At 48.0% G+C, this 11,041-nt stretch overlaps 1 protein-coding gene and 1 long non-coding RNA gene across 3 annotated transcripts in view; one reads left to right on the top strand and one right to left on the bottom strand.

Annotated features, from left to right (window-relative positions):
- tlcd4b (TLC domain containing 4b) overlaps positions 1 to 10,464 on the top strand; it is a 21,078-nt gene extending 10,614 nt beyond the window's left edge. For both annotated transcript variants that reach the window (XM_070543074.1, XM_070543075.1), the window contains exons 4-7: positions 1,038 to 1,096; positions 6,272 to 6,366; positions 6,450 to 6,523; positions 6,592 to 10,464. In XM_070543074.1, coding sequence (XP_070399175.1) covers positions 1,038 to 1,096; positions 6,272 to 6,366; positions 6,450 to 6,523; positions 6,592 to 6,922 — 559 coding nt within the window. In that variant the 3' untranslated portion in view covers positions 6,923 to 10,464. The remainder of the gene's footprint in view (positions 1 to 1,037; positions 1,097 to 6,271; positions 6,367 to 6,449; positions 6,524 to 6,591) is intronic.
- On the bottom strand, positions 3,781 to 4,554 carry LOC139062235 (uncharacterized). Its single transcript, XR_011515835.1, has 3 exons — positions 4,263 to 4,554; positions 3,979 to 4,057; positions 3,781 to 3,883 (listed from the first exon to the last, which is right to left on the bottom strand). It is a non-coding gene; the product is annotated as an uncharacterized lncRNA (long non-coding RNA).
- Positions 10,465 to 11,041: the final 577 nt, after the last annotated feature.

Below are 11,041 nucleotides of genomic sequence, written 5' to 3'. Positions count from 1 at the left end.
CAGCCAGAGCTCAGGGCTGAAGTGGACACTAACCAGGAACAAGGAAGGCCAACGAGACGCTGCAGTGCAGAGCTGAATGTCACCGCCGAGGTTCCGCCCACCATGCTGTCTGCATGCATTCATGCTAAATAAGCTTCATATTGTTTATGCTAGAAGATTTACCACGGTGACGTCATCAGCCACATCACCTCAGCCGCCAGACAGCAAGGCCACTCTTTCAGACCAGACCACTCCGGAACCTCACTAGCAGCAGGCTGAGGCCAGCGGGCTGAGGCCAGCGAGTTGAGGCCGGCGGGTTGAGGCCGACAGGCTGAGGCCGGCGGGTTGAGGCCGGCGAGTTGAGGCCAGCGAGTTGAGGCCAGCGAGTTGAGGCCGACGGGCTGAGGCCTGCGGGTTGAGGCCTGCGGGTTGAGGCCGGCGGGTTGAGGCCGGCGGGTTGAGGCCGACAGGCTGAGGCCAGCGGGCTGAGGCCGACAGGCTGAGGCCAGCGGGTTGAGGCCGACAGGCTGAGGCCGGCGGGCTGAGGCCGGCGGGTTGAGGCCGGCGGGTTGAGGCCGACAGGCTGAGGCCAGCGGGCTGAGGCCGACAGGCTGAGGCCAGCGGGTTGAGGCCGACAGGCTGAGGCCGGCGGGCTGAGGCCGGCGGGTTGAGGCCGGCGGGCACGTGCAGGCTGGGCTGCTGGGAACCACAGGGTTCAGGTCGAGGTGAGAGGTTGGCTCTATGGTGGGTGCTGCAAGCTCGGGTTGCACCAGCCATCAGCTGCTGGGTTGCTACATGATAGCAGGATCAGATGAAGCTGCCTTTGTTCTTTTGAGCAAGGACAGGAGACCAACCCAGAAAGAGCTGAGTATGCAGAGACGTTAGCAGCCTGACCAGCTACATGCAGAACAAATTCAGTAGAGTTGAACCAGCAACCCTTGCTGCCCCTCTGCAGGATTCTGACTCGACTGTATCTTAAAATCAGAGATTTCCCATCTGGGCCTGATTGTGACTGAAGCTTTGATCCGTGGTTCACGTTGACCTTTGCTGCTCCGCAGGGGCGACCCGAACCTCGTCAAACTCAACGTAGCCGTCACCTGTGGCTACCTCCTTTACGGTAAGATGCCTTTTCCTTCTTCAGCTCTGGATTAGTACACACACACACACACACACGCACACACGCACACACGTACACACACACACACACACACACACACACCCCCACACACACGCACACACGCCTAAGGACAATTTTAGAGAGACCATGTTTTTGGACTGTGGGAGGAAGCTGGGGTACCCGGTTAGGACCCACATGTGTGCAGGGAGAACTTGCTAACTACTTGCAGAAAGACCCCAGGCTGGGATTTGAACCGAGGACCTCCTTGCTGCCAGGTCACCGTTTTCCACATCCTGGGACCAACGACTGAAAAAACTATCTACTTTTGGGTTTGGTGAGAGGAGCATCCAGAGGACACGCTCAGCCAATGGAAGACACCTCAGTGTGACATCAGCAGTTCAGACGGGTCATGAGGGGCAACACCATGTTGTCATTTATAAACAAATAACGGTCTGTCGTGGTGAAGAGAGAGCTGAGTCAGAAGGTGAAGCTCTCGATTTACCTGTCGATCTACGTTCCTACCCTCACCTGTGGCCATGAGCTTTGGGTAGAGACCGAAAGAACGAGATCACGGATACAAGCGGCTAGGGCTGGGGGTGAACGATTATTTTTAAAACGATTATTCTGACGATTATTTTATCGAATAGTCGACTATTCTAATGACTATTTAGAAAATTAATCTAATGATTATTTTTCTATTGCACAGTTAGTAAAAACCAGAAAATCTCAAATAAATTCCTCAAAAAAATTGATAAATTCTTACTGTAAGAGAATAAACATACAGGCCTTCCAGTTTGTATAACACTGCTTTTATTGTGTTGTGGTTGGTTATGTTCTGGTGACGTGTAGAACGTGGGAGTGCAGGCTGCTGCCTGAGAGGTGGTTGGAGACGGAGTGTCTCCATGCTGCTTTGTTTTGGTCACTTATGTTCGTGAGGCGAGTGGTGTTACGACTCTTCCTGGGGAGTTTGGCTCGTGTGCAAAAAGGAAGGGACAAACGCAAGAAGCTGTTAGCGAAAATGCTAACAATAAGCAAGAAGCTGTTAGCGAAAATGCTAACAATAAGCAAGAAGCTGTTAGCGAAAATGCTAACAATAAGCAAGAAGCTGTTAGCAAAAATGCTAACAATAGCGTTACCAACGTTACATTCAAGTTACCAAGTTGAAATAAACCAAAAACACCCAGCAGCAAACAGACCAGCACGGAGGAGAGACTGCTACCACAAAAACAGCTCTCCCCATGTCTGAAAGAAGCTCCTTTATGAAACTGGTGTCAAGCCAGCCTCCAGTTTATTGTCGCTTCCCCGTCTATTCAAAGTATTACGGGAAGGGATGTGGAAACCGGATTTCAAAATTAAATTCAACTTCAAGTGAATTATCAGATATTTTAAGAACATAATAATAATTTAGGCTTGTTCACTATTAGCGCCCTGTCAATATCAAGGCCATCTTATTTTAAATTTCAAAGTAAAAGCCCTTTGAATTTTCATTTTTGAACTACTCTTTCAATGACTTCAGAATGCTCGTAAAAGCAAAAGTCATGTTTCCATAGAGCAGTTGCATTTTGTATCAACACTATCCAACCACAGCAACTTGAAATTTCCCATATTTGACCGACTCTTTTAACGATTTCAAAATGCTCTAAAATGGAAAATTGCTGTTTCCACAGGGTAACTCCACTTTTGTTCAACAGTATACAACCTCACCGTGATACCACATCAATATCATGTCAGTCTGATTTAATTTATTAAACTTTACTGAAGTGGATTTCTTGTCTGTACATATTAATGACTCAATCTTTTCTTTGGTTCCATTTCATAACATTACATAATAGAGTATGATAGTAACATAGGTAAATCTGTTTATCTTTGAAAACAAATCCCAGAAAAAAGTAACAGCTCAATACAAGGAGAGTAAATTGTAAAGTCCAAAACGTGCAGTCATAACATAAAAGGTGCTTTAAAGGTAAATGACAACATCATGGAAATGTGCATGAGATATGTATGAAAACGTTTCGCCGTATTATGTTGCTCAAATTATCACTTTGGTGGAGACAACAGAGTACGTCTTCAAATATTTTGACACAAGCATCCAAAAAGTCTGGTTTAACAGCACAGGAGACAATCCCACGCTTCTTCCTTTGCTTTTCCAGTCCAATCCAGCAGACGAGCTCACATCGCTCCAGGTTTACAGTCCCTCCACTGGCTCCCGGTAGAATATAGAATACAGTTTAAAGTTTTAGTCCTGACCTATAGAGCTCTTAACAACCAGGCTCCAAGCTACCTATCTGAGCTTTTATCCCCACACACCACCTCTCGGAACCTCAGATCCACATCTGAAAACCTCCTGGCTGTTCCTGGAACCAGACTGAAAACCAAAGGGGACAGGGCCTTTCAGACTATTGCACCCAGACTTTGGAACAGTCTACCTTCAAATCTCCGTCTCTCTAACACTGTAGAGGTCTTTAAAAATCATCTAAAAACTCACCTTTTCATCCAGGCGTTCCCTCCCTAAATGTTTCAGAATGACGGCTTTGTTCGGGTTCACACCTTCACTTTGTTTATACTCATGATTTTATTTTCTACGTTTATCACTGCTATTGTTTTTCTGATGTTTTTATTGATTAGAGGTATTTGCCCTGATCTTTATCGTGTTGTACAGCGCTGTGTGATTTATATCTGTGAAAGGCGCTATATAAATAAACTTTACTTACTTACTTTTTTAAAGTCATTGCTGGTCATGCCAAGGCTCTGCTCATGGTACCATCTTTCACACGTGTCACATTGTATCTATTTAAAATCAAACAGACAAAGCAAAAATAAAAAAAACATTTATACTCAGACTTTTACACATTTTTGAGAAATTCCAATACCCTCCAACTCACCCAGTTCATCATTGAAGGTGCTGATCCAGGAGGCTTGGTCAGAGTGAACACATGGCACAGTTGCTGTTAGTGTCAAAAACTAAAATACAGAATCAAAACACATTAGATAGACATCCGTTTGAAGGCCAATTTGTATATATGTTAAACTGTGTGCTTACAACTTTCTATCGATTACACCATAAAGTGCCATTGTGCACTATAATAATACTACTAACAGATTAACACATTCAATCTACACACACACACACACACACACCTTCTCTATTATTCACCCCCAAACCAACCTGATGCTTGTAGTATCTCCACAGCCATCAACTTTCTTTCCTCTGCCATTTTCTCTTTTGAGGTTTGAAATTTCATGACAGGAAAATCTGGAAATACTTCCATTACTGCCCGTGCCATCTACAGAGAAATACTCAAAATATTAATTGTGAAAAAAAGACACAATTGTACTCGATGTAAAATTTCTGATGCTTATAATCTTGCATAAACAGTATGAAAAACAAAGAGCAATAAATGGATTTTAGTCTTTATGAACACCAGGTAACTTCTAACTCTCAGTACAGGGTTGTTGAAATGGACATCATGGATGAAAAGGCCTTTTATTTTGAAACGCAACATCAGAATGTCTTGATATTGATATAGTATCACTGTGGGGTCGTATACTGTTGATCTAAAGTGGAGTTACCCTGTGGAAACAGCAACTTTCCATTTTAGAGCATTTTGAAATCGTTAAGAGTCGGTCAAATATGGGAAATTTCAAGTTGCTGTGGTTGGATAGTGTTGATACAAAATGCAACTGCTCTTTGGAAACATGACTTTTGCTTTTACGAGCATTCTGAAGTCATTGAAAGAGTAGTTCAAAAATGAAAATTCAAAGGGCTTTTACTTTGAAATTTAAAATAAGATGGCCTTGATATTTATGTTGAATCCATTCCACAGTTTTCATTGGTACACTCAATCCATCCACTCAATCCAAATGTGTTTCACACATTTGTCCTTTACCGGACTGCTTCATCTATCTTGTAATTTCCATTTTGTACTTTGTAATTTGTATTTTGTAATTTGAATTTCTTTTATTGTTGATTTATTCAATATATTTACTTAACTGTACCATGTTCAGCGCTTTGGGCTTCCTGACAGGGTTGCGGAAGGCGCTTTATAAATAAAGCTTTGATTGATTGATTGATTGATTGATTGATTGACAGGGCGCTAATAGTGAACAAGCCTAAATTATTATTATGTTCTTAAAATATGTGATAATTCACTCAAAGTTGAATTTTATTTTGAAATCCGGTTTCCACATCCCTTCCCGTAATAACTTGAATAGACGGGGAACAGAAAACAAACTGGAGGCTGGCTTGACACCAGTTTTATGAAGGGAGAAGCGCTCCTGGTGATGTTCTACATCTGCAGTAGAGACGGAGCAGCGCATCTGACCCCGTGTCCGTTGCCGGGAGACGAAGGCGGGCAAAACAGGAAAGGAATCTAGTAGCGGACGGACATCGTTCCGGTTCTTCGGTAGTTGGTGGAGATGTTAGTGAAGGCGGAGAAGAGGGAGAACTAGAGGAAAAACATGCAGATTCCTCCTCTATTTACTAACTCCTGGGGATGCAACAAGCGGGCGCGGTGCGTCGACTTCCGGATCTGACGTAGACAAATTTTTAGAATCGAGCCGTCGACGTCATCGAGGCTTCGCTACAGCCCTACAAGTGGCCGAAATGAGTTTTCTCCGAAGAGTGTCTGGGCTCTTCCTTAGAGATAGGGTGGGAAGCTCGGTCATCCAGGAGGGGCTCGGAGTAGAGCCGCTGCTCCTCCACATGGAGAGGAGCCAGTTGAGGGAATCTGGTCAGGATGCCTCCTTGGTGAGGTTTTCTGGACGCGTCCAACTGGGATGACTCTGTGTGTGTGTGTGTGTGTGTGTGTGTGTGTGTGTGTGTGTGTGTGTGTGTGTGTGTGTGTGTGTGTGTGTGTGTGTGTGTGTGTGTGTGTGTGTGTGTGTGTGTGTGTGTGTGTGTGTGTGTGTGTGTGTGTGTGTGTGTGTGTGTGTTAACCCACCATGTGACCTTAACCTGTGGGGAGAACGCGTCTAACTCTCGTGGATCTGTCGCTCACTTTCTATCGTCTGGTGTTTGTGCCACCAGGAAGCACTTCCTCTCCTGGATCTGGTTTTCTCTCTGACGTTAAACAGATGCTTGTTGTTGTTGTTGTTGTTCTGCCTGTAAACATCTTCGTTCCCACATGAACCAGTTGGGTTGCTGCTGCTCATTTGCCTCTTCGCCTCCGTTTTCAGACCTTGTGCTGCTGGCATGCAACTGGAGCAGCATGGGGGACGGTTTTTTCGTCTGCCACCACCTGGCGGCGCTCTACGCCTACGGATACGTGTTGGTGAGTTGCCGACATGTGACCCGATTACAGTTCTGGTCTGGTGTGAATGAAACCATTTGTGGTTTTCTGTGTCGTCCCTGCAGACACGCGGCGTTCTTCCATATTTTGCCAATTTTCGTCTAATTTCTGAGTTATCGACGCCGTTCGTCAACCAGAGGTGAGCGGCGCTGCTGCTGGTGGGGTGGTGCAAAGCTCCTGACTACAGGTGTTTCCTTCTGTCTGCAGGTGGTTCTTCGAGGCCCTGAAGTTCCCCCGCTCACACCGGCTGGTGGTGCTGAATGGCGTTGCCATGGCGGCGGTGTTTTTCCTCGTGCGTATTGCTGTCATGCCGTCCTACTGGCTCAGCGTTTTCGCCACCTTTGGAACGCCAGAGTTCGAGCGTCTGGGCGTGGGCGCCCAGGTGGCCTGGATCACCTCGTGCATCGCTCTGGACATCTTGAACTCCATCTGGATGTACAAGATCGCCCGGGGCTGCTACAAGGTCCTGACTGGGAGAGGAGGGCGGGGGGGCCCAGGCGGCGCGGAGGAGAAGCCCTCCAACAACCACACGGACTAACGTCGGGCAGACTAACTCAGATCTGGACATGAGCAGGGAGGGAGGCCGGACTCTCGGAGCCTCTGTGTGTTGCTGTAGCATCCAGAGTCCTCGGTTCTGGTTCAGACCCGGTCCGAGGCTGAGGAGGGACTCCGACCCACCGCAGCACCAGCGTTCCTTTGGTTTGACTAGAACGCTCGGAGGCCGCTTCTCTGGCTTCAGTACATGGAGGTAGAGTTCACAAGCACACGCTGAACACCCCCACCCCGAGCTCCGCCTCAGCCAAAGCCCGTCCTCTCAAGTGCCTGTGGACAAAACAGGGAAGTAATAATAAAATAATCGAGGAGGAGGAGGAGATCACAGCCTCTCACCCCCACACGGACCTTCAGGGCTCAGACTTACAGAAAAACACCAGGATGCCTCCTAGCTCCACCTGCTGTGGCCTCTCTCTGTCACCAGCCCAGGCATCGTCATGACAACCGCATCCCGCCGCGACCCTCCAGTTCTACCTCTCTCCCCCCGGCCTGACGACATCACCCTCTTCTGTTTTTATGGTTTTATCCGTGGGCACGTTGGACGTCTGTCTCAGAAGGACGTGTGACATGCAGCAGACTGAATGTCTCCTGATCGTCTCCTCTGAGGAGACCAGTGGGAACCTCCGCGTCCGACGGCAGCGTAGAGTGTAACGACTACACTACCCTGGTGCTGATTCTTCGGCAGAATGTCGGCGAAATGCCAAGTTTTCTGTTTGTGAACACATGCATGTGTGAGTCATCGGTGTAGAGCATGCCACTGACTGATGTTTGTGTGATGCCTTAGATGGGAACCATCTAATTATTTATTGCATTAATCTGACGCTAAACGGGGAGTTTGTCTTCCAAAGTGTTCCCTTTCCCGTAACCGGAGCATGAGCTGGTGTTGGGTTCTTTCTGCTCTGCATGTTTATCCAGTATTTACACCGTCAGTATTTATGCAGGTGCCTTTTGCATAGCGCTGGTCCCATTAGCCAGGAACGGTTCCCCCTTACCAGTAGGTGGCGCCAGTTACACCAGTTTGTCAGTGGGGTGGGACAGGAAGCTCTGCAGTCACACAGGACTTCTCCAGCTAGTTTTCATTTATGCTGGGAAGCAAAACACTCTGGTCACGTATTTCAGTCTGAGGAGGGTTCAGGATGGTTACCCGACACCCCCTCCCCATGAACCATGTGACCAGCTGTGGCCACGGCCCAATCAGGCGCCACTTCCAGCTTTCTGACCTGTGGTTTGTAGAAGCAGAGTTGTGAACATTTAGAGGATGAGTCGATAGTGAAACTATCTGCAGGACTTATCCACTCACGTTGAATCCAGAACCAAACTTCCATCATCCCAGAGTTCCTGACTCTACGCTGCAGCTGTAGAAGCACAACCATCTTCTCTTGATGCAAGTGAACGAGCATCTCTGTGTGAAAGAGTTAGAACAGATCCGTTTAAATCAATTTCATCCATTCATCCCTCAGAAATCACCATTCACTCATTCCCAGTGTGGAAACGCCTGCACGTATCCTTTCTGTGGAAGCACAAAGCACACTTGCTGTGGAGTGACTCTGGGATCTACTGCTTCTGTCTGTCACCATGGGGGAGGGGGGCGGTATCTTGTGCCTTTTACAAGCATGGACATCAGATGTGTATATTTTTATAACCCACTTGAACAGCAATTATCCAGCCGACGATATAATCCAAAGCTGATCCCTTTGAGGGGGCGGAGCCTGTTTGGTGTTGATATCCTGTTGTCTGGGGGGGGGGGGGGGGGGGGGTCTGAAGCCTAGTGATGTGCTGCTTGGTGGCATTAAGAAGATCACACGCTCGTCCAGAAAATGCAATCAACGCGTTTTGACTTCAACTTTTAAGCTGCACTCGGGGGGGGGGGGGGGGGGTGGGGGGGGGGGCTGTGAAAGTCAGTCCATGTTCCGGTCTGTTTTCTGGTCCTCGTTTGGTCCGTGCTCCCGTCTGTGTTCCCGTCTGTTCCGGTCCATGTTCCGGTCCGTGTCTCCGGCCCTGCTCCGGTCCGTGTTCCGGTCAGTGTCTCCGGCCCTGCTCCGGTCCGTTTTCTGGTCCTCGTTTGGTCCGTGCTCCCGTCTGTTCCGGTCCATGTTCCAGTCCGTGTCTCCGGCCCTGCTCCGGTCCGTGTCTCCGGCCCTGCTCCGGTCCGTGTTCCGGCCCTGCTCCGGTCCGTGTTCCGGTCCGTGTCTCCGGCCCTGCTCCGGTTCGTGTTCCGGTCCTGCTCCGGTCCATGTTCCGGTCCGTGTTCCGGCCCTGCTCCGGTCCGTGTTCCGGTCCATGTCTCCGGATCATGTTCCCGGGGCCTTTTCTCCATGCGATGTTCCCGTCCCAGACTGGCTGCTCAGAGATGCTGATCGACTTCTCCACGGCATCATGTAATTATTTCTGTTTGTGACTGTTCTCTGGTGCAGGACACACACACACACACACACACACACACACACACACACACACACACACACACACACACACACACACACACACACACACACACACACACACACACACACACACACACACACACACACACACACACACACACACACACACACACACACACAGATCTGAAGTACATGTGCCGGTCGTCCTCTTACTGGATGAATCGGCTTCATCAGGATTTTACTGAAACAACATGAAATGTTCATCTCACTTTGATATTTGTAGAAAACGTGAAGTGGATTGATGTGAAAGGGGCTCTTCAGTCATTTAAGTGTTTCTGTGTGAAAGTTGGAGATCTCCACATGTTGGTCTGCTTCCTGGGCGTCTCCGGTTCACACATATAGAGATAACGGCTCGTTGGAGCAAAGCTGGCATCTGAAAATGTGTCAAATCTTCTAAACTTCACAGCAGTTCCTGTAACCGTGCGTTAGGAACCGGCCCACGGCTCTTAGAGCAGAACGAGGCCTGTGGAGGCACCAGAACGACTGCTGATGTCAGAAACCATGAAGAACAACACCCTTCGGTATGCTGTAGTCCCCATTTCTCCAAACAGAGGTTCTTCACAACGATGGTTGTTCATCGTTTTGACACAGACTCTTCAGAATGGCTGAATAATCCCTTCATGCTGGATTTTTAGTCCGTTTCAGGTTCGAACAACAGGTTGCCTCAGGTTCAGCCACTGAAGTCCGAATGTTGGCGGTACGAGTAGCATCGTGATGCTCAGAGGCGGCGTCGGCTTTTCCTCCGGACGTTTACGTATTTTTACTTTGTAGATGTGATTGGTCTGTGTGAAAGAGCCGAGTCCTGAAGCACAGCAGCTCTGGTTCGCCCCGGAGACCGAATGTAAACGTCAGAATCAGCCAGCGTGACTTTGTCTTTTTGATTTTTAATCATCTTCTAAGTGTTTGTTGTTGTTTTTCTGGAGATTTTAATGTGAAATAATCTGCACAACAGAAGCTCGGGGGTCCCGTCTCAGCTCAGACTCCTGCTGTCCACCGTGGCCACCACGCACCATCACCTCGTAGATCTGGAGCTGAACCTACTTGAAATGTGGCTCTTCATTAAAGCTGGAGACAAGAACAAGAACATGTGGTCTGACTTCTTCTCCGTCTTCCAGGATTCTCTTTTCTAAACTCTCAAACCTCCGTCAGCAACAACCGTCACAAAGCCACTTTCACTGGGTTCTCTGAAAGTTTTCCATCGTCTAATCCCACCGCTGAAACAAGCATCCTTAATAATCTGAAGCTTTAACAGCGCTGTAGTAAAACACGAGGTTTCAGCATTTCTTACTAATATAGCGCTGTTGCAGCAGGAAAAGGAGATTTTACAGTAAATATGCAAACATATGAACACTTTTAGAGCCGTTCTGTTGGCAGAATCTGATGTTAGCTTTAGCTTTAAGCTAGCTGTTCTGACCACACCGGAACAAAAGGGCGCCAACGTGGCGTTGTCAGACTGTGACGTCATCGATGGGCACAGATACCCGGCCCTCTTTTAGGACAAAGGGAATATGGTCACTAAACAAATATTTGTGTTTACAAATGTCAGACAGTTCCAGTTAAACATGGTGAAGATGGGACATCCAATGTTAGCCGGACGTTCGTAAGCAGCGGGCAGAGAACCCGAAGGAACCAGGAGGTCCTAGAGTCGCCACACGGGTGTG

This window comes from Nothobranchius furzeri, chromosome 12, assembly GCF_043380555.1.
Source record: "Nothobranchius furzeri strain GRZ-AD chromosome 12, NfurGRZ-RIMD1, whole genome shotgun sequence".
In the NCBI taxonomy this organism is placed as follows: Eukaryota; Metazoa; Chordata; class Actinopteri; order Cyprinodontiformes; family Nothobranchiidae; genus Nothobranchius; species Nothobranchius furzeri.
The sequence above is the reverse complement of the archived record's forward strand: the minus strand, read 5'-3'. Positions and strand labels throughout refer to the sequence as shown.